Genomic DNA, 25000 nt, shown 5'->3' with positions numbered 1-25000 from the left:
GGTAACGATGGAGCTCAGGTGACGATGGAGCTCAAGTGATGATGGAGCTCAAGAGGTGATGGAGCTCAAGAGGTGATGGAGCTCAGGTGATGGAGCTCAGGTAATGATGGAGCTCAGGTGATGTTGGAGCTCAAGTGATGATGGAGCTCAGGTGATGATGGAGCTCAGGTGATGATGGAGCTCAGGTGATGTTGGAGCTCAAGTGATGATGGAGCTCAGGTGGTCATGGAGCTGAGGTGATGGAGCAGCGAGCTTCACACACCAAGCTGGAGTGTTTCACTCCGACTCTCAGTCAGCAGGAAAGTCGACCAAGGGCAACATCTCACATTTAATATTTAATATGTTCACCTGATCTTCTGAGTGAGAGAGAGAGGGGGTGGGGGGGGGGAGAGAGAGAGAGAGAGAGAGAGAGAGAGAGAGAGAGAGAGAGAGAGAGAGAGAGAGAGAGAGAGAGAGAGAGAGAGAGAGAGAGAGAGAGAGAGAGCATTGTCTTTCTGTCAATCAGCGTTTTTTGGTTTGTCTGCAGGTCTTTTTAATGATTTTACACACAAAGTGATTTATCATAATTTTTCCCAGACACTCTTCTATTATTCTTGGCTTTCATCTCACAAGCTTTCACTCTCTGACACACACACACACACACACACACACACACACACACACACACACACACACACACACACACACACACACACACACACACACACACACACACACACACACACACACACACACACACACACACACACTTACTTTCTCTCTCAGCATCCAACTCCTTGGTCAAAGCGGAATAATTGTCAATGAATATTTAACAAGGTTTCAGATGGTGGGATAGACATCATTCTTCATTCTCTCACACACACACACACACACACACACACACACACACACACACACACACACACACACACACACACACACACACACACACACACACACACACACACACACACACACACACACACACACACACACACACACTGATCCAGGCAGAGGTTAGTGATACGGCGTGGTCAGTGGTGCGTTCAGCAGCCAGTGGATTAGTGGAGGGGAGATGATGAAGTGCAGAATAAATACTAAATAAACACCCTCTGCTTTCGCTCCACATACAGTAACGCACATCCAGGCGCCGGCGGCCATTTCTCAGCGGCCATTTTACCTCCCCCTCCCCCTCCCTCCCCCCCTCCCCCCTCCCCGCCCTTCACAGGCCGGACCCGTTTTACTGGAGGAGGTCATGAAATTGTAATTAACCACCAGCGGCATCAGTAATGTTTGAGTCGGACTGGATCTGCACCCAGAGTGAAGAGAAGGCTTGAAATATTCAGAGGTGCTCCAGAGTGGATCTGGTCTGGAGATCAGGTCCTCAAGGTCTTGGTTCTGACTCGGTCTTCTTAAAGTCTCCGTCTTGTTGGCTTTCAAAGTGGGAATTTTCCATGTAGGAAGTGGGAATTTGATGTCATTCCAAATGGATTTCAAATCTGTATGAGAACTAATGAGAACTGTCATTTAGTTAGATTTAAATAATAGCTCAGCATACATAGCTTGCTGTTATATATATATATATATATATATACCTTCCAAATAATGATAATAATAATAATATATTTTTTTTTAATTGCTATTGAATGAGTATTATTTCAGGGAGTTTTTCTTTCCTCTCTTCTACTGTATTTGGTGTATTTCTCTGTGTTGTATTTGGTGTATTTCTCATCTTGTATTTGGTGTATTTCTCATCTTGTATTCGGTGTATTTCTCGGTGTTGTATTTGGTACAATAGAAATAAAGTTAAATTGAATTAATTAAAGCAAATTACATCTTAAAACAACGTGGAAAAAATATTAAATATTAACTTTAATGTATTAATTTGTTAAAGATTTTTAAGATTATAGCATTTATTATGTATAACACCCCCGCCCCCCCGCCCCCCCCCTCCCTCTCCCCCCCCCCCGTTGTAATCAGCGGCCCTTACAGCCAATCTGCTGCCCATAAAAGTGTCAGCAGCTGGATGATGTAGGGCTCCGAGAATTACCTTATCTGCCTCTGATTTACTGTGCCTCACAGGTAGAGAGACAAAAACAGCCTCCACACCTCCGTCACATCCATCTATCCACCCCCCCTCCACCCACACACACACACCCACACCCACACCCACACCCACACCCACACCCACACACACACACACACACACGAGAGCATTCGTGCACAGTCTCTCTCTCTCTCTCACACTCACACACACACACACACACACACACACACACACACACACACACACACACACACACACACACACACACACACACACACACACACACACACACACTTCACAGACATATGATCTTACACATGAATATAAATTTATGCAACTATGCAGAGACACGGATAGACACATAGAAACAACAATGCTTACACACACACACACACACACACACACACACACACACACACACACACACACACACACACACACACACACACACACACACACACACACACACACACACACTCCTCCTGGTGACTTAATTACATCCCCCCTCCCCGTCTCTGTGTTCTCAAAGCCTCACAATCAAAACCACATTTTGATATTATTTCACTCATTTGTATTCATACATCAAAACACACACACACACACACACACACACACACACACACACACACACACACACACACACACACACACACACACACACACACACACACACACACACACACACACACACACACACACACACACACACACACACACACACACACACACACACACACACACACACACACACACACACACACACACACACACTACGTGCCCTCTGTCTTTCTATCTGCTTCTGATCAAAGATTCTCCATCTTGTCCTTAAATAAAAGACAACAAGCTGCATTGGAGGCTGTAATTACAGCCTGATGCCGACTCTGTGTGTGTGTGTGTGTGTGTGTGTGTGTGTGTGTGTGTGTGTGTGTGTGTGTGTGTGTGTGTGTGTGTGTGTGTGTGTGTGTGTGTGTGTGTGTGTGTGTGTGTGTGTGTGTGTGTGTGTGTGTGTGTGTGTGTGTGTGTGTGTCTCTTATTATTGTAGTCCTTCATCCTCTCATTGCTGAGTTAACGGCGCTGTCTCTTCTGGTTGAGTTGGGTCGGTCCGAAGTCTTTATTGATTTCATAATAAAACGTGTGATGATGTAACTTCCAGGTAAGTTTCAGGTGTTTTTCTTGCAGCTCATCACTTCATCCCGTCGTTGAAAATAACCGTTAAAAAGCTGCCGTCTCTCCTTCCCCTGAAAAAACTTCCCGTCAGCTTTCGCATGAGCAAGGTCGTGCTAATGCTAACAATGTCTGTTTCCACGGAAACAGTAGAAATGCTTCAAACGATGCAGTGAGCCTGCCAGGCCAGGAGTTGGCGCTGTTGGTCGTTGATGTAATGAAACTACCGAGAACAATGCGCGACAGGACTCCGACTGAGAATGTCACGTCACATGTGTACGCCGGAGAACTTTGGTTGACCAGTGCCTGTTCTAGCAAATGACCGTTAATCTGAGTTAAATTGGGATTAACCGGGTTTGCTCTCGAAAATGTGTCAGTTTGGACCAAAATTAGCCGCCAGATTCTCCCAAATAGCCGACTTCCTGTTTGTTTTCAGACGTGAATCTCTGGACTGTTAATGCGACGTTTCATACGTGTACCAAGTTGCAGTTTATGTAAATGATGTCATTATTTATCTTTCATAAAAAAAAAGTAATAGTATAGTAACTGTATGATGAAAACTGTAAAATCATATATTACAACAAGAAAAAGGAAGATAAACCATGGATCACAAAAGAATCACCATCACTACTGCAGTTTTATAAAAACTCAAACAAAAGAAGCAGAAAACTGGTGTAAGGAGTATAAAAATATATATAAAAATAAATGACTATGGATGATCAGAAAAGGAAAAAGGAATATTATATTATAGATACTTCATTTGAACAAACAAAATGATGGTTTTGTATTTGTACATACTGTACAAAAAATGCACAAAAATATATGTAAAACTGTAAATAAGTTGGACATTAACAAAAAATAAGCGCCTGTAAAGTGATTTGAAGTTAATAAAGAGACGAATATACGATCTTCGCTTCCGCTTCTTCTCATTCAGACTGTCGGGTTGGAGGTTTGGTTGCAGGGAGGATTTTTTTTTAATTATTACTTTTGGAAATAAATAAATAAACAAAGAAACATTCCTGGTGGGAGAAGACGGACATCCGTATGGACAGAAGTCGCAGAGCGTCGGAACGGTTGCGTTTCTCTCTCGTTTCCATGGAGACCGACATGGAGTGTTTTAAAAAAAAACATGAAAAAAAATCCACCTTGGGAGTCGTTTATAAAAAGTTGTGTTTTCCGAGCACGGCTGCCGGAGCCCCGGAATGCGAGCGATGTTTTGCGCTTTCAGCCGAAAAGCGTCACGTTAACGAGCCCGAATGTCTGACGAAGCTTCGCATCTCGACCGGATGAAACCCAGAGGAGAGAAAAGCCCAAAGTTATTCTAGCCGGAATATTTCTGGGATGTTTAACAAGATAACGTGACACAAACCATCTGAAGCTCCAGGGAAAGAAAAGAAAAAGGACGGAGGAGGAAAACAGCCACTTTTCCTCCCTGTAATTAAATATTTGAGGAATCTCAGGAATGGAAAATGAAAAGAGAGAAAGAAGCAGCTATCGGTGTCCTGCCTCGCTCGGTGCTTTAGAAACGTCACATCGCCGCCGGCAAAGACACAGAAAGAACCACTGAGCTTGTCTTTTTTTTTCCCTCTCCCCTTTTTTAAACTGACTTTATAAATTACATTTGGGAGAGCGCCGGCATGCTAATACCCAGAGCAGACTGCCTTAATTATTTCTTATTGGGATCGGCTGCCATTATTTGCATATTTCATTTAGCGGTTAGACGTTGCAGGTGGGAGGGAGGAGAGGAAAACCTCCAACAACTTTTCAGAAAAAACTAAAAAAAAAAACTGACGTTCGCGCGATTAAAAGCGTCCGATTTCAGTCATGCAGCAGATTATCGGTGATAATTAAAGACATTAGTGCGGGATATCACAGAAAAAGGTCGTGAAGCAGCTCAAAGAACTTTAATGTGCCCAACTTTGTTTGACTAAAGCAGCAATTATCAGCTCATTTCTACCCGACGGACTCGGTGTGACGAGGAAAACAAGCTCAAAACTCATAAATACAAATTACAGGTTGACAGCAGGACGCCGGGGCACAGAGTGACTGGTTTCACATAGAAAAACTTTTCCATCAAATTAAACTGGACTCCGGCGGAATCAGAGGTAAAACATGCAGGAGAAAGAAAACAGAAAACTTCTGATGCGTTTTGGGCGTCATTAAAAACATGATAAACGTTATAAATATTATGTTACAAATATTATGTTATAAATATTATGTTATAAATATTATGTTATAAATATTATGTTATAAATGTTATAAACATTATAAACTATATAAACATTATAAACGTTATAAATGTTATAAATATTATGTTATAAATATTATGTTATAAATGATGTTATAAATATTATGTTATAAATATTATGTTATAAATGATATGTTATAAATATAATGTCATAAATATTATGTTATAAATGATATGTTATAAATATAATGTCATAAATATTATGTTATAAATGATATGTTATTAATATTATGTTTATAAATATTATGTTTATAAATATTATGTTATAAATATTATGTTATAAATGTTATAAACATTATAAACTATATAAACATTATAAACGTTATAAATGTTATAAATATTATAAACATTATAAACTATACAAACATTATAAACGTTATAAATGTTATAAATATTATGTTATAAATGTTATAAACATTATAAACGTTATAAACTATAACAACATTCTAAACATTATAAACGTTATAAATGTTCTAAACATTTTAAATGTTTTAAACATTATAAACGTGATAAACTGAGTCTAAATCTCTTTGCTTCACTTCCAGTTCAGAGAAAATGAATAATTTTTTTAATATAATATAAAATATACGTTTTCTCTCGTTGAGAAATTGACTTACATGTGAACTTCATCCCACAACGGCTGCAAATTCAAATGATTATAAATCTACAGTTCCTTTCATTTAATCACAAATTATAACTTTTTACACTTTTTCAATTTGATTTTTGACACGGTTTATATTTAGTCCAGAATTTAACACAAACTGAAATACAAAAACTTTTCATTGTTCAAATTAGAATCTATCGCTCAGATTAACACAGAATAAAATCTCTCAAATCCATGGACACAAAGAATCCATAAGAAATAAATGAAATTATTCAGTGTGTAAAGAATTTACTTATCAGTCAAAAGTAAACAAATTTAACTTGAAAACAAATTTTATTACTACAATTAGAGGAAAATTCAGAAACGAGGTGATTTGGGTTTTTTAATCGTGATCCGAGCTGAATGAAAAACTACATACTTCTATTTTAGTATTATTTCAAGTTGAATTAAACTATTAAAAACTTATTGAGAAATGTGACTAAATATAAAAAGTATTTGTACTTTAATGGTTTTACTTGAACCAAAGTTAAATCAATTTAAAAGAAAAGACTAAAAGTAGAATTGAGTGATATTATTTGTGTGGGTGATGAAATGTTTCTTAAGGTTTATGACGAAAGGAAACACTTTTACTTTACTGTACTTTATTAGGTGTACTATGCTTTATTAGGTTTACATTACATTATTAACTTTACTAAAGTTTAAGTTTACATTATTAAGTTTACATTATTAAGGGCGCTTGGTAAATTGGTAAGTTACTGTATTTTAAGAGGTTTACTTTACTTGTACCTGAAGCTCCTGAAGCTGCTGAAGCTGCTGAAGCTCCTGAAGCTCCTGAAGCTGCTGAAGCTCCTGAAGCTGCTGAAGCTCCTGAAGCTGCTGAAGCTGCTGAAGCTCCTGAAGCTGCTGAAGCTCCTGAAGCTCCTGAAGGTGCTGAAGCTCCTGAAGCTGCTGAAGCTGCTGAAGCTCCTGAAGCTGCTGAAGCTCCTGAAGCTCCTGAAGCTCCTGAAGCTGCTGAAGCTCCTGAAGCTGCTGAAGCTCCTGAAGCTCCTGAAGCTGCTGAAGCTCCTGAAGCTGCTGAAGCTCCTGAAGCGCCTGAAGCTCCTGAAGCTGCTGAAGCTGCTGAAGCTGCTGAAGCTCCTGAAGCTCCTGAAGCTCCTGAAGGTGCTGAAGCTGCTGAAGCTCCTGAAGCTGCTGAAGCTCCTGAAGCTGCTGAAGCTGCTGAAGCTCCTGAAGCTGCTGAAGCTGCTGAAGCTGCAGCGTTGGTTCACTTTCATGTTTGATTCCCGAGTTTGTTGGTGAGCGGCCCGACGCCCCGCAGCAGCAGCTCAGCTCACTTTTTTATCGCTTCTCAAACCAGCTGGAAACGATCTTAAAGTCAGGATTAACACCGACACTAACTATCTTGATGGAGTGTCGCCGTGCGCTCCAAACTTCCCAACTTTAATCTGGATTTATGTAAAGTGCGGCGCGGCGTGGCGGAGCGGCGCCGGGACGAGCCGCCTGATTGGCTGGTCGCTATCAGGCAGGAGTCCAACACGGCGTAATTTGATTTAAAGAGCCGGAAACAACCTGAGGTCAATATTTAAATGACTGAGAGGAGGAGAGGAGAGGAGAGGAGAGGAGAGGAGAGGAGAGGAGAGGAGAGGAGAGGAGAGGAGAGGAGAGGAGAGGAGAGGAGAGGAGAGGAGAGGCTCTGCATGTTCACCAGGCTGCAGTCTGCACAGCTACACCTCCTCCTCTGCACCTCCTGCTGCTCTTCTTCTCCTCCATCACCTCCTCCTCTGCACCTCCTGCCGCTCTTCTTCTCCTCCATCACCTCCTCCTCTGCACCTCCTGCTGCTCTTCTTCTCCTCCATCACCTCCTCCTCTGCACCTCCTGCTTCTCCCTCCGGTCCTCCTTTGTCCTCTTGCACATCCTCATCCTCCTCTTCTTTCTCCTCCTTCTCCCTCACCTTCTTTCCATTAATTTTCCTCCTCATCCTCCCTTTGATCTTTCTCTTCTTCACTTTCTTCTGGTCTTTACTTTCTTTTCCTCCTTCTACTCTTGCGCCTCCTTTTCTTGACATTCCTCCCTTTTCCCTCTCTCTTTTGATCTTTCTCCTCCTCCTCCTCCCTCGTGTCCATCTTCCAGTCCTCTTTCTCTTTGTTCCTCACCTCCTCCTTTTGATCTTTCCCATTTTCCTGTGTCCGTTTTTCTTTCTTTTTCTCCTTCTACTCATTTTCACCTTCTTCTCCTTCTTCTCCTTTTGATCTTGCTCATCCTCATCCTCGTCTCCTCCTGCTCTGGATATTTCTCCTTTTTCTCGCCACGTTCCTCTTCTGCTTCTCTTTGTTCTTCTTCCCCCGTTCACCCTCGTCCTCCTCTTCTTGGTCTACATCCCTCCTGCTCCTCCTCGTTCTTTCTCCTCATCTTCCCGATCCTCCTTTGTTTCTTTGTCCTCACATGTCAATCCAGAGCTGCAGAAACTTTCCTCCTCTGTGCTTCGATCAGTTGGAGGATGTTCCTCCTCCATCGTCTCCTCTGCTGCGACGCCGCGTTAGTTTGTTGTTTTTCCTCTGTCATGCTACAGGAACTGACTCTACCCACATACATCTCAGTGGTAAGGTGAATTTAGAGGAGCTGGTGTGATCCTGCAAGTCCAAACTGAGGGCAAAACATCCACCACCATCGAGAAAGCAGAAAGTATCTCCTCCAGTAGAAATAGAAGTACTCTGTATTTAGTTTGGTTTTAAGGATCTGAAGTGTCAAACATCAGATCGTGGAACAAAAACCCAACACAGGATGAAAAAAATGTGTAATTTTTCCATCGAAGTAAATTCTGTGTTGTGCAGATTTTAACTGAGAAATAACCACTGGAGGAGTTAGCATTAGCATCAAAGACACATTGATTGTATGAATGCTGACGGCTCCAGTTTCTGATGGGCAGGAGGAATTATTCTACACATTATGATGGTAGAACTCTTAAAAATGTAGAAGTTGTGCAGGTTTGTTGAAAATATATTGAATCAAATGTGCAGAAACCAAAACACACACACACACACACACACACACACACACACACACACACACACACACACACACACACACACACACACACACACAGGAGCTGCAGTTTATCTGTAGCATTCTTCAGTTCAGCTCCTCGTGGAAACGCACCGTGAGCATCCTCCTCCTGCAGTCTGAGAGGTAAAATGCTCCTCACCCAACTGCCCCCCCCCCCCCCCCCGTCCTCCTCCCTCTGTCCTCCTCTGTGTGGTCTGTAGGGTGAAATGGAGGCCCGAGGCCAACAAGCTGTCTCCACCAGCTACACTGATAAGACACACACACACACACACACACACACACACACACACACACACACACACACACACACACACACACACACACACACACACACACACACACACACACACACACACACACGTAGGTGTTAAATGTTATTTAACTCAGCTCAGACTGTGTGGGGTCCCACCCAGGAGGTCACTTATCACATTTTACCTGAACATGTGTGGGACAGAAATGTTCTGACGCGTGCGCGCACACACACACACACACACACACACACACACACACACACACACACACACACACACACACACACACACACACACACACACACACACACACACACACACACACACACACACACACACACACACACAGTATACTTATGTAAAAAAAAAATTCAAATTCATCTTTGAGGTTCACGTCTTTGTGTTCCCTTTGAAGTCTGAGTGTGTGACTCCATGTACACCTGCCGTGTGTGTGTGTGTGTGTGTGTGTGTGTGTGTGTGTGTGTGTGTGTGTGTGTGTGTGTGTGTGTGTGTGTGTGTGTGTGTGTGTGTGTGTGTGTGTGGTTGGGCTGGTTGTTTTGGTTCAGCTCTCTAATAGGATTTGTGTCCCCCGTGTCCGAGGGGACCAGCCTTTGGACACGGCGCTGCTGTCTAATCTCAACACATCACCTCCCTTCCACCTCACACTCCCTGACACACCCCCCCCCCCCCCCCCCCCCACCCCACCCCCACCCCCTCCCCCCGGGGGAAATCGGTACGCTACAGACTCCTGAAAGAGGAAAATGAAACACACACACACACACACACACACACACACACACACACACACACACACACACACACACACACACACACACACACACACACACACACACACACACACACACACACACACACACACACGTGTATACAGTGTTTGTGCTTCAGCCGGCGCAGCGGGAGCCTCTCCTGGAGCGAGAGGAGTGGATCTGGATTTAAACCTGGATTTGACCCCGGGTCTGTTTCAGGGCTGCTGGGGTCACGGGCGCCTCAATGAACAAGGACCTCGCTGATTTGAAATGATTTAAAACACATTCTCATCCACATCGAGTCTGGAGGCTTTCCGGGTTTCATGAAAGTTACACTTTGAGGTGAAAGACGTCCTCAGTGGTCCTTCAAATTTCAGGTAGTTCAACTGGAGTCAGTCTGTGGGGCTCAGGCCCCACCCCCCTTTTCCACATTAAGCAATCACTGGAAAGAAAAACTGTCCGTTTCCATGACAACAGTCCGCGGCGCGACTGAAAACGCAACTTTTGAAAACGCTTCGACTCTGTCTTCGTGGAAACAGTGAAAACTTAACTCTTCAAACTTTTAATAACTAGTAGTAGGATTTGGTAGTTTTATTTTGACAGTCACCATAATAACAATCCAACTTCTGTCCACTAGAATGTCTGTGTTCTCCCACTGTTAATGTTAGAGCTCATTGTTCTGTGTGTGTGTTGCTTTCATTACAACAACCAACGACTGCTGTTTCCATATAAACAGACCATTGTTTTTAAAATGTTGCCGTGGAAAACGCAAAACTTTTCTGAAACGAAAATGCAAAAATGAGACGACGTTGTGTCGCGGGGGCCTCACTCCAGACCGTTATTATGAAATATGACCCATTAGTTTGACAGTGCAGCTGCAAATAAATCTAAACGGCACCCTCTAGAGGTCATAGTTCGTATAGCGGCAAGAAAAACGGGAAAGAATGGAGCTAAAAGGAAGAAAGTCCAGAAAGCAGGAGGAGGAGGAGGAGGATGGATCCAACACGAAGGTTCAGAAGAAAACAGGTTAAATAAATGATTCAATTTCAAATGAACAATGTGAGGCTGTAAAAAAAAATGTAAACGGCGATCTTTTTCTACACGGAAACAAACATTCTGGGTGATTTTAACGACCGAGACTGAGCAAGTTTACAGAGAATATTGGGACAAAAGAGAATATTTCTCCATTGTATTTTGTTCTTTTAACACTTCATGAGTAAAACATGGACCGTCTGCACCTGGTGACAGTTTTATAAAATGTTGAGCGATGAAACTGCAGAGAAAGATTCAGATTCAGCAGCTGTCAGTGAAAACATTCATTCGCCTTCCCTGTGTGTGTGTGTGTGTGTGTGTGTGTGTGTGTGTGTGTGTGTGTGTGTGTGTGTGTGTGTGTGTGTGTGTGTGTGTGTGTGTGTGTGTGTGTGTGTTACCAGACTCAATCCAATCCCCTGTAATGTGACAGACAAATCCCACTAAGCTGTTAAATATTACACTGCTTTCACACTCGTATTAAACACCTTTCTACCTACCCTCTCTCTCTCTCTCTATCTCTCTCTCTTTCTTCTTTCTCTGCCTCGTCTTTTTTTTTCGGCGTCGAGTCGTCACTCCGAACACGCCAGCTCTCCACCATCACCTCCGACCACAACGTGCAACCAAACACCGCTCACATCTTTAGAATGCAGCGACAAAGTCACACGGCGCCGTGTTCTCATACGACATGAAACCCTTTATCCAGAGCTGTGTGTGTGTGTGTGTGTGTGTGTGTGTGTGTGTGTGTGTGTGTGTGTGTGTGTGTGTGTGTGTGTGTGTGTGTGTGTCCTAATCCTGGTTATATTTGCTGGTATCAGTGTATCTTCTCCTCGCCACCTAATCCCACCACCCCGGCTCTGATATTTTCTGACATTTATATGAATCGCCCCTCAACAGATGAACAGAGGGAGAGGAGAAGACGAGAGGAGGAAGTGGGGAGGGGGGGTGGAAGACGAGAGGAGGAAGGGGGGAGGGGGGGTGGAAGACGAGAGGAGGAAGGGGGGAAGGGGGGAGGGTGGAAGACGAGGGGAGGAATGGGGGAGGGGGGGTGGAAGACGAGGGGAGAGATGGACGATGAAGGGAGAACGGGTGAAGATGAGAAAGAAGAGATTGTTTGAATGTAAAGGTCCGCCGGGAATTAACATGAAGAGGGTGATGGATGGATGGATGGATGGATGGATGGATGGATGGATGGATGGTCAGAAGTTGGGTTAAAAAAAGCAGCGGCTCGAATGAAAAGTTTCTAAGTGACATGCTAACACCAATAACAAGTTCTTATGAGGACACACACACACACACACACACACACACACACACACACACACACACACACACACACACACACACACACACACACACACACACACACACACACACACACACACACACACACACACACACACACACACACACACACACACACACACGATTACTCCTCGGTGGCTCATTAAGGAACCTTCCTAATTTAATGACCTTACTCTACACCTGTTGTTGCCACGGCGATGGCGTCGTCAATGAAGGACAAAGTGTGTCCTCAAGTGTTGTTTTGAATCTCGAATTAGAGACTTGACCACACAGGATCAGCTCAGGGTGTCCACTTAACATTTCCCCGGCTGAACTTACATTTACCGGTTTCTAAAATGTTTCACATTCACTTCTTTAAAACAAACGTTCAGCAGGTTTACAGATATTTGATATTATAACGTCATATAGTGGTGATCCAGTCAGCTGTTCCAGGTCGGTGAACACGATTGGTTCGTTTCCATTTGGGGGCGGAGCTTACCCAAAGATTAATTGGCTTTATGTTGAGATTGTTGTAATTTTCGGTCGTAATTCTTTGGTTTTGTGAAAATGTTGACTTTGTTTATCACGTATCCTCTGCAACATAAAGAAAAACTTTAAGGTTTAAATGTAAAGGTGGTTCTGGTTCTGTTTGATCGGTCGGCTCGCTCACGATGAAACGAGACTGGATGTGGGAGCTGAACTCAAATGTCTTTGACGCTCCTGATTTACCGTAATATCCAGACTACAAGCCGCTCCTTTCGTCACACGCTTGGAACGCTGCGGTTTAAAACGATGATGTGGCTAATCTCTGGATTCTTACGGGTTAACGAGCTTCATGTCGATTCACGGGTGATGCGTTCAGGTGCATCACGTAACTCCAGCCTTTCTTTTATTATTTTGAAATTTGGAGGATGCGGCTTAGATTCAGCTGCTCAATACTGGTAAATTTCAGCAAACTGACCAGTCGCAGCAGAAGATTTGGAATGTTCGATGAGTCATCGTTTCGCCGACTCGCGGCGTCTCGTCATTTCGCTCACGTTCCTCACGCAGGAATTATGTCGCCGACGTTTCCCTTTAAGTCGTTGGCTCGTTTCTGTGCTTCCTCTTGGAAACAAGCCGTCTATAAAGTTAAGTGATATGATGAGCGCCGTCATTATTAAGCGCAGACGATATTGCATTTAGATAAATGTGTCCAATTAGGTTGCGGCGGGAGCGGGAGCAGCGTCTCGGCGGCCCACCGAGACGCCGTCGCTCCCGGTAAACGGCGTGCTAACCACGGTGGAGCCGGCTGTGAAATATGTCGCCTGCCGCTGCTCTTAATTGCACGAAAAATGAAGATTAAGAGGATGAATTATTGATACAAGTCGGTATTTAATCTTTTGTAATGAAGAGTGGATCTGCTGCTTATAAATATTACAGCAGGATTCATGATTTGATCAATTTATTCGGATTTGCCCTTTATTTTGCCCTTTAGTCAAGGTTACGTTCATTTAAACACACACACACACACACACACACACACACACACACACACACACACACACACACACACACACACACACACACACACACACACACACACACACACACACACACACACACACACACACACACACAATGTCCTCGGCTGTTGATCTTAAGCTCTGTGGGGTTTTTGTATTTTGGTTAAAATGATTACTTCCTTCCTTCCTTCAGAAAATCCTGACGTTCTGTTAAAACATCTTGAAACTAGTTTCAGACAAACTTAAAATGGCTTGAGAACCAAATGGTTTTGGTTTATGACCATCTAGTTCTCGCTGGTTTTAGATTTGACTTCTGCATGTTTCTGCATGAGAATTTAGATTCGATTTGTTTTACGGTGATTTCAGACATAATAGTTGATGATAGTTTTAAATCAGCTGAGGCTGACTGTTTTGACTGTTTATGATTCAATCTGAACGAATGAGCAGATTGTCGATGGTCTGGTGTTCAACTGGATTAAAGACTAATTCTGGACTGAAATCTGGTTTTAAGCTTGATTTGAACAGATTTCTGACTTTAGAACTGGTTTACATTTTGAATCAGGGTTTAATATCTCATTTAGGTTTCATGCTGATTTCAGATGATTTTTTTAGTTTAAGTTTAGATGTTAACAATCCTCCTATCATCCATCTCTCATTCAATAGTTAAAACACATTTCTGGAATGTGACACATTAAAATCTATTATTTCCACATTTCAGTTTATTTCATTTGTCTTAGTTTATCAGGAGTTTCTTTCCGTTTAACCTTAAAACTCGACCAGAAGATGAAGACAGATTCATATTCAGCATAAGAACTTTTCTATTTGATCAGCCGTCCTTCAATCCTCCACTTTCCACTTTGGTTCGTCGCTGCCTCCTCACGTCTCCTCACTTTCATCTGGTTTTACTTATTCTTCCTCCTGCTCCTCTTCCTCCTCCTGCAGACCTGACTCTGGTTGTTTTCACATTGTTTAGTTGCAATTAGAGCTGCAGCAGCCTGATCACTGTGATCAGTCAACAGTGACAGCCATTAGCTGGATACACCTCCGTGTGTGTGTGTGTGTGTGTGTGTGTGTGTGTGTGTGTGTGTGTGTGTGTGTGTGTGTGTGTGTGTGTGTGTGTGTGTGTGTGTGTGTGTCCATTAGCTGCTTGGCCGCAGCACATTAACAGTCCATTCATTATCCGTGTGAATCTCCCTCTGCACTTAAAGCTTTGATCCGTAAAACCTCCAAACAACAAACTGAGGTGTGAACCTGCTGAATTATTACCACACACACACACACACACACACACACACACACACACACACACACACACACACACACACACACACACACACACACACACACACACACACACACACACACACACACACACACACACACACACACACACACACACACACACACACACACACACACACACACACACACACGTTTCTCTTACTCCAGTAAATTATTCAGCTGCTCTGTACTGAGCAACAATGCAGCCAAACTAATGGTGAAGTAGAGAAGTAGAGAAGTAGAGAAGTAGAGAAGTAGAGAAGTAGAGAAGTAGAGAAGTAGAGAAGTAGAGAAGCCTCTGAAGTGGTCCGGGTGTGAGCCCGTCTCTCTAGAACCATCCGGATCATTCCGTCATGTTAAGACGGCATTTGATCAAATAAAGCTGCTGATCTTGTCCGGTGAGTCCAGAACAACGGAATCAACATTGTCATTGGGTCAGAGTTGAAGGATTCCCACCAGGAGGGGGCGCTGGAGATCACACGGTGGGGTCTGAGGTTTTGCAGACGGTGCAACAATAAATAAATAAATTAATTAATTAAAGAAAATCAGAGTAGTAAACTTTCTAGAATCGGGAGCAGATCTGAGAAACAACCTAAAGCTTTGACAGGTCGGTCCTCATGGGGAGTTTTAATAAATCACCGATCGGGAAAGGTCCACAGCTGAAAACCCAACCTGTGGAAAACGGCTCCCCAACTGGAACTTTTGGAAAATGCTCTGACTCCGTCGCCGTGCAGACGGACAAAACACAACTTTTCTGAAGCGCTGCTCCTGTGCACGAGGTCTCATGACCGAGGCCAAACAGCCGGGCACACCAAGTACACGGGGAACGGCATTTCTGCTGCTTGGGTGTAAAAGTAAAACTTTAGAGTCGGCAGAACGCAGAAAAATAAAGGTTTTTTTAAGTGGGACTGCAGCTCACAACTTCAACCCGACCAGCAGGGAGGAAGTGAGAGAAAACCTGGGAACAGGAAGAACATGCAAACTGCACCGCCAATCAAACAACCAGCAGCCAATCAGAACGGAGAAAGAGCTGTGTGTGTGTGTGTGTGTGTGTGTGTGTGTGTGTGTCTGTGTGTGTGTGTGTGTGTGTGTATATTGGGGATGAACCAGACAGGAAATGGAGGAAGATCAACCAAAGAATAAAAGACAAACGAGAAGCAGATGAGCAGAATAACAGAAGAAAAACTGGAAATAAAAACCAGCAGGACTTTAGTTTTTTGTTTCTCGGTGTGTCTCTACCTTCAGGCCGTCCGCCGGGCACGAAGGCTGCCGCCCGGCCGCCGGGTCGCCGGGGCCCAGGAAGAGGTGCTGTGATTGGCTGGTGTAGAGGAGGCGGGCCTGGATGCAGCGCAGGGCGCGGAGCATCCAGCCATGTTGGCGCCGGATCTGCCGCTGGAGCTGATCCCATTGGCTGGAAACCATCTGGAGGATTTCCTTCAGTCCTGAGAGAGGGGGATGAGAAGGAGGGAGAGAGGGGGGATGACATGGAGAGGGGGGGTGAGACAGAGGGAGAGAGATGGGGATGAGATGGAGAGAGAGAGAGGAGGGATGACATGGAGGGAGAGGGATGAGATGGAGGGAAAGAGAGGGGGATGAGACAGAGAGAGAGAGAGGAGGGATGACATGGAGAGGGGGGATGAGATGGAAGGAGAGAGAGGGATGAGACAGAGAGAGAGGGGGGGGTGACATGGAGAGAGAGGAGGGATGAGACGGAGAGAGAGAGGGGGGATGAGATGGAGAGAGAGAGAGAGGAGGGATGACATGGAGAGGGGGGATGAGACAGAAGGAGAGAGAGGGGGATGAGACAGAGAGAGAGAGAGGGTGGGATGACATGGACAGAGAGGGAGGATGAGATGGAGGGAGAGAGAGAGAGAGAGAGAGAGAGAGAGAGAGAGAGAGAGAGAGAGAGAGAGAGAGAGAGAGAGAGAGAGAGAGAGAGAGAGAGAGAGAGAGAGAGAGAGAGAGAGAGAGAAGGATGATACAGAGGGAGAGAGAGGGGGATGAGATGGAGGGAGAGAGAGAGGGGGGATGAGATGGAGGGAGAGAGAGAGAGAGAAGGCAACGGAGGGAGAGAGAGAGAAAGAGGGATGATATGGAGGGAGAGAGAGAGCGGGAGATGAGATGGAGGGAGAGAGAGGGGGATGACACGGAGGGAGAGAGAGAGGGGGATGAGACGGAGGGAGAGAAAGAGGTAATGAATGAAAGAGAGACAGAGCGAGGGGTGAGACATTCCACAAGTAACTAACTCGTTACTTTTTCATCTGCAGGAACTAGCAGAGTAACTTCACAACTTTATAAAGAAGTGGCTGTGATGATGTCGTCCTCGCTTGTAGCAAGTTACATTTCATCTCCAGTAACTTGAGAAAGAATTCAAGTACTTTTCAGTAAGTTAAAGAGTAAAAATGACTTCATGGTTACTCATCAGTTGCAGTTCGCAGGAAGTGAAGCAGAGTATTCACATTATATAGTGCAGGAGATACTTAACCAAGTAACTAGTTACTTTTCATCGAATGTTAATTAGTAATGCAACCCTGCCACATTTCAAAAGAAGGACTGAGTTTCCAGGGATCACCAGGCTAACTAGAACCACAAATTACAAAAGTACAAGATTTAAATGTTGATTTTATTTTGTCGGGATCATAAAACTGTAAATTCCCACCACAGGCAGACACCTGAACGCACCGTCCTCCTCCTCTGTCTACTGCCCGCAAAGATTTGTGAAAATATACAATTATATTGAACGTTTCTCTGGCTGCCAGTTGTTTCTGCCCACTGGCTTTTCTCTCTTTATTCCACTCTTCCGTCGCCCTCTCTCTCTCTCTCTCTCTCTCTCTCTCTCTCTCCGTCTCATTCTGTCTTTACCTCTCTCTCCGTCTCTCTTTCAGCTACATTCAGAGCAGGTCTGCTCTCTGAAGGTCACTCTGTTAATCCAAATATTAATAATGAATGGGACGGAGTTGGGGCTCGATTATGGCCACCTGAGTGTATCAGTGTCAGTGTGTGTGTGTGTGTGTGTGTGTGTGTGTGTGTGTGTGTGTGTGTGTGTGTGTGTGTGTGTGTGTGTGTGTGTGTGTGTGTGTGTACCTGATTGGTGGCAGGTGATGATGGACAGCAGTGCTTTGCCCTCCTCCATGATGCTCTCCTTCAGGGTGGTGTGACTGTCCACATTCAGCTTGAACGTCTGTAAGAAAAACCAGGACATCGTCAGCATACGGTCCGATCCCAAACATCAGGTTTGTACTTCCTGTTGAGCAGCTGCTGGTGGCTGAGGTCTCTTCACTTCATGTTTGACCTTTGACCCTGAACTGAGTTTAGCTGTTTTCAGTCAGAAAGAAACAAGTTTGGAGATTTAACAAATGCTCTAGAGATAAATGGAGCAGAGTGGAGCGGGTCACCACCTGAGATACCGGTTACTCTCATCTGACAGTAATTAGATTAAAGTTACTTATCCAAGTCACTGTGTGTTACTATCGTAGAGTTACTATCGTAGAGTTACTATCGCAGAGTGACTATTGTAGTTACTATTGTAGAGTTGCTATTGTAGAGTTACTATTGTAGAGTTAATACCGTAGAGTTACTATTGTAGAGTTACTATCGTAGAGTTACTATTGTGGAGTTACCATCGCAGAGTGACTATTGTAGTTACTATTGCAGAGTTGCTATTGTAGAGTTACTATTGTAGCGTTACTATTGTAGAGGTACCACCGTAGAGTTACTATTGTAGAGTTACTATTGTAGAGTTACTACCGTAGAGTTACTATTGTAGAGTTGCTATTGTAGAGTTGCTATTGTAGAGTTACTATTGTAGTGTTACTACCGTAGAGTTACTATTGTAGAGTTACCATTGTAGAGTTACTATTGTAAAGTTACTATCGTAGAGTTACCATTGTAGCTCTACTATTACAGTGTAAAGGGCACCACCTGGAGGCAGAAAATACACTAAACATACAAGAAGGATTAAAAAAAAAAACATACATTTTTTTTAGGATTTCATGTAAAAACAATCGTATAGCAAACAAGTTATTTTTCTAAATAATGTTGAAAAAAGTTGATGTTTTTTCCAGCTAACACAATGTTAATCATAAATAAAACCAGAATTTCTCTGTAGTTTGAACATATTTAAGTTTTTTCTTGTTATATTAAAACATTTTGGGTTTTTCTTTGCTCCTATAAGAACAATGTTAATTAACTTTTATCTCTTTATATCTGTAGCTAACAGCTGCAAACATATTAAATAATAAAAAATGTTTTTATTATATGTCTAAAAAAACTATATAACATTCTATAAAAATATATTACTATTGTCATCATCATTAATATTAATGTGATGTAATTAATGGCGGTTATAGCTGCGTGTCATCCCCATAGCAGTGGATTCTAATATAGTATTTATGGACTATATGACCAAGGGGGAGGAGATAGACAATGAAGAGGAAGGGGCCTGTGACAGAGTCCTGAGGAACACCGGAGGAAGGAATAGAGATGGCGGGAATCTAAAAGATTTTAACTAAATCAACGGACTGTTTTTACTTTCAGTATTATTATCATTGTCGTTCTATGATAAAACAACACACCCACTCATTTGTTCTGATAATATTTCTTCCTGAACAGTTTCTAAGAAGCCTCTCAGCTGATGTGCAGCTCTGCGGCGGCTCAGTTTCCTGTCTGCGCTGAGCGATGGACGGACGGCGGCATCCGTCACCACGGGGACAAGGTCACAGCTCCACACCACTAATATTTATGGAGCAGATTCCCCCGTGGAGACGGATGGGGGGCGAGCCGGATACTGTACAGCTCAACGGCCGGACAGGTTCCAGTCGCTTACAGGAATTCAGCTTTATAATCGTGATGAACGGCGTTGGTCCGAGAGCCGACACACAAAGAACATCTAGAAAACGTCCAGGATGTCTGAGTCCAGAGCCTTTTAAAGGATGAAGAGGAGCTTCATCATCATCATCATCAAATCTCTTTAAGTTACACATGAACCACCAGGATCAACAGAACTCACTGAATGTTTGGCGAAATCAGAAATCCAAAAGTGTTTAGAGCTTTTCCTCGAGCTTCATTTGATCCGTTTGAGGGGAAAAAGGTTCGTTGTAACGACTCAGAATAAAGATCCACACAATTAAAATGCTTTGTTTGGTTAGAATGAGCTGAAGTGAGCCGCATTCTAGAAGCTTCTTTATCAAGGCAACTTCCAGGTTGGAGCCTGGGGGGGGGGGGGGGGAGCTTGTTTGAATACAGAGGAAATGGAGTGTGTGTGTGTGTGTGTGTGTGTGTGTGTGTGTGTGTGTGTGTGTGTGTGTGTGTGTGTGTGTGTGTGTGTGTGTGTGTAAATGTTCCTTGAACAGTTTGAACGTGTCTGAAATCGAAGCCTCCACTCTGACTGATTCAGTCTTCACTTCACACATGAGGGAAAGCGTTCCTTTCTGGCGTGCTAACAGATAGCGCTGGCGCCGCCGCCGCCGTGTACACATCACACTCCACCGATAAACAAAGAAAAATCCCTGCGAGGACCAAACGGTGGGCCCTATCTCTCCACCGCTCCCAAAAACACATTCATACATCAACATTATCCAAATAAAACATGACTGTCTGCATTCTGCAATCATTACCGCCTCGCAAGCCTCGTAAATTACTCCGAATCTCACGGCTGATTGAGTAATTTTACAGACTCGGCGGCCACTCTGCTCCCACTTAATTTCCAGATAAGCTGGTGAAATACCTCGCAGCTAATAAACATAAAATACATCTATCAGCGCCGCGAGAAAACACAGCGTGACTGTCTGCGTCGGCGGGATAGGGCCGGCCCGCGCTAGCCATGAATTAGGCGGCGCAGATTAGCCGGGCTATCAGGGAGCGATCGTATTTCAGCGCCTTTATTCCACCAACAGTTTCCTGCGTTTAATATATGGAGAGCATAGAATCGATAAGAGCAGAACAGCCCGGCATCAATCACGGCGTGATAAGGCATGCAGAGCAGCTCTGCTCTCATGCACGTCAGACAGCAGGCGGTAATAAGAGGCTGCGTGTATGTATTTATGTGTGTGTGTGTGTGTGTGTGTGTGTGTGTGTGTGTGTGTGTGTGTGTGTGTGTGTGTGTGTGTGTGTGCGTGTGTGTGTGTGTCTCACACACACAGAGGAAAAATAATACCACAGATTAAAGACACGTTCGCTGGGACAGATTTCATTGTTCAGAAGGAATTAAAGGGGAAAAGTTTGGATTTTAGCTCCAGAAGGACCATATAATAATAATAATAATAATAATAATAATAATAATAATAATAATTATAATAATAATAATAATAATAATTATATTCAAAACTAATTTTACATTTATTTTATTTTCTATTATGAAAATATATATTTTTAATTAATTTGATCATTCCCCACATTATTATTTTTATATTATCATTCATTACATCTATTATTACTATTATTATTATTATTATTATTATTATTAGTAGTAGTAGTAGTAGTAGTAGTAGTAGTATTTCTTCGATTTTTCTTCAAAATTCTATTTTTAAAACCTTTTTAATAAATTAGTTGAGAGTTACTAACTATTGAAACACGATTGGAAAAAACAAAATCATGAAAACTAAAACTATGAACACAAACTCTAGTTTCTGAATTTGGACTCATTTGCGGTCGAGTTTCTTCTTCCAGAACATTTCTATTAAATTCTCCGGGTCAGTTTCAGAGGCGGCAGAGACCCGAAGCTGCTTTACTGCGTTTGTTTCCACCGTCACGGCGATCGGAGCCACTGACAGCACAACTTTTAGAAAACGCTGCTCCTCGTCATGTGGACGGCGGCCATAGTGACCAGTGGTTCTGCACATGCTCAGTAGAGCCAATCAGAACAAAGTTTCCTCCGTGGTGTCGTGACTCCCAGTCCAGGTTCTCCTGGACTTTGCACGTCCGTCATTAATGTCCTTTGTTCTCTGCATTTCATTACAGAAACAACCAACGGCGCCACCTCATGGCCGGCTGTGCTAACTACATCATGTTCACTCCTTCCATCACTACAGGGAATCTGCACAGTGAGCCCGTTCTATTGCTGCAGCTGGGATTTGAACCGGGGACCCCCCCCCCCACAGTGAGGGGCAAGTCCGAACCCAAAGAGCAGAAGACTGAGCGACCGTCAGCGCCGTTTAGAAGTTTAGAAGTCAAACTGGATTTTCTCGCTCACCCTCTGGCGGCCGGTGGCCCGAGAGGTTCAAACTCCCTGCTCTGATTATCAGAGGCTCGACGGGCTGGGGGAGGAGAGCCGCTTCAAAAAACACCTCCCCCGTGATCAGATTACCTGTTAGCATTAGCATATTAGCCCGGAGCGCAGGCTAGCGCGGCTTCAGAGGACCTCCTAATAACGTTTAGCTTTTAGCTCGGCCGCATTAGCCGGGGCCCGAGAGCAGCCGGCGACGGCGACATTGAGATTTGACATTGAGATCCTGTGTAGTGATCACACACACACACACACACACACACACACACACACACACACACACACACACACACACACACACACACACACACACACACACACACACACACACACACACACACACACACACACACACACACACACACACACAGTCTCAGGATGATGAGACCTGATCTGATCAAAGAGTCTTTATGTAATAATGATGATCAAATCGTCCTCATTCACACAGAGAAACCACGGTGCTGTGAAGGTATTCCCCGAGGTGTGTGTGTGTGTGTGTGTGTGTGTGTGTGTGTGTGTGTGTGTGTGTGTGTGTGTGTGTGTGTTCATATTTGTTGTCTCTGGTTTTATATTAAGCAATAAAACGCCTCCCTCTCTACCTCCTCCTCCTATATTTAATCCCAATCTCTCTCCTCCTCCTCCTTTAGCTCCATCTTTTAGTTTCTCTCTCTCGCCTCCATAAAATGAGAATGTGATCAATTTAAAAGTTGAGTCCTGTCCTAATAGAAAGCTGCTTTTATTTCAGTGTTCCAACTTCCTGTCGGAGTCACGTCGGATCTTTGACTCCTGATGGATTCTAAAACGTCTTTTCACACTCGATTCTAACTGTTTCTACATTTATTTCTATTCTATCCAAATCAATGTTATTCTATTAGAAGTGACTCTATAACAATTCATTGGATTTCATTCTTCTGCATTAACTTGAGTTATTCTATTTTGTTTCATTTTTTTTAATTGAAATCAATTAAATTAACTGTTTACTTTTTAAATGACATTATTTCAAATATGATAATTAGTATGTTTTAATTTGTTTATTGTCGACTGATCTTCTCATTTTCCATTTCAATAATTTCTAATCTCTTTTTACTGGGTTCTATTTGATTCATTTCTATTTTGTTCAATTTAGCAATAAAACTAAAAATGTGTTTTTATTGCTGAATTGATCTGAGTAAGAAAGGATTACTGTATTTGATGAACTCTAGTATTCTTTATGATTCAGCATCTTCCTCCTCTAACATCAGATTATAGAGCACCTTCCTCCTCTAACATCAGATTATAGAGCATCTTCCTCCTCTAACATCAGATTATAGAGCACGTTTCCTCCTCTAACATCAGATTATAGAGCACCTTCCTCCTCTAACATCAGATTATAGAGCATCTTCCTCCTCTGACATTAGATTATAGAACATCTTCCTCCTCTACATCAGATTATAGAGCATCTTCCTCCTCTAACATCAGATTATAGAGCACCGTCCTCCTCTAACATCAGATTATAGAGCATCTTCCTCCTCTAACATCAGATTATAGAGCACGTTTCCTCCTCTAACATCAGATTATAGAGCATCTTCCTCCTCTAACATCAGATTATAGAGCATCTTCCTCTCTGACATCAGATATGAGCATCTCCCTCCTCTGACCAGATTATAGAGCATCTCCCTCCTCTGACATCAGATTATAGAGCATCTCCCTCCTCTGACATCAGATATAGAGCATCTCCCTCCTCTGGCTGATGTCATTGACTGTCAGTATCTATTAAAAGCTGCTGGTGTCCCACTAACTAGTGAAGGAACTCCACCACTCCTAAAGTGAGTGAGTGTGATCAGCTGCTCGTTTTCATCTTGAGCGACGGTGAAACTGAGCAGGAGAAAAAACAACCCTCGTCTGAGCTGCTGTGTTTTTAGTGAATTACCTCTTTTCCTGTTTCACCGAGGATTGAGATCAAAACGCTCTGCTTTTTTATTCATTTTCCCCACTTTCTGTCCCCCCCCCCCCCCCTCTCTCTCCTCTCCTGCCCCCCCCTCTCCCACTCTCTCTCTCTCTCTCTGCCCCCCCCCCCCCCCCTCCTCATGTTGCCACCAGTAGTGTTTGCTGCTGGTAATAGGATTCAAAGGCCTGGATCGCCCATCAGACCCAATCAATAGGCCCTTTCATTGGCGGCCATCTCTCTAGCGCCTCACAAAGAGCAGCCTGTGTGTGTGTGTGTGTGTGTGTGTGTGTGTGTGTGTGTGTGTTGTGTGTGTGTGCTGTGTGTGTGTGTGTGTGTGTGTGTGTGTGTGTGTGTTTAGCATCCTCTTGCCTCACTGATCTCCCCGGGTTCCGGAAAGACCTGTGCTTATTCGCTCCACGCGCCCGAAAACACACGCACACACACACACACACACACACACACACACACACACACCACACACACACACACACAACACACACCACACACACACACACACACACACACACACACACACACACACACACACACAGCCAAATATTCAATTGGGAAAGCAGCTCCACTCCACCACTGCTGCCCTGAAGCTGTGTGTGTGTGTGTGTGTGTGTGTGTG

The 25000-nt window shown here is 43.5% G+C and overlaps 1 protein-coding gene across 1 annotated transcript in view; it reads right to left on the bottom strand.

Annotated features, from left to right (window-relative positions):
- Positions 1-25000, bottom strand: part of akap6 (A kinase (PRKA) anchor protein 6) — a gene marked incomplete at both ends in the record, with an annotated part of 133281 nt that overhangs the window by 83094 nt on the left and 25187 nt on the right. The window contains 2 exons of the mRNA XM_080479808.1: positions 16460-16662; positions 18305-18401. Coding sequence (XP_080335934.1) covers positions 16460-16662; positions 18305-18401 — 300 coding nt within the window. The remainder of the gene's footprint in view (positions 1-16459; positions 16663-18304; positions 18402-25000) is intronic.

The sequence above is a fragment of the Lipophrys pholis genome (genome assembly GCF_963383615.2).
Source record: "Lipophrys pholis genome assembly, chromosome: 14".
In the NCBI taxonomy this organism is placed as follows: domain Eukaryota; kingdom Metazoa; phylum Chordata; class Actinopteri; order Blenniiformes; family Blenniidae; genus Lipophrys; species Lipophrys pholis.
Note: the sequence above shows the minus strand (reverse complement) of the source record. Positions and strands in the feature narration are given on the sequence as shown.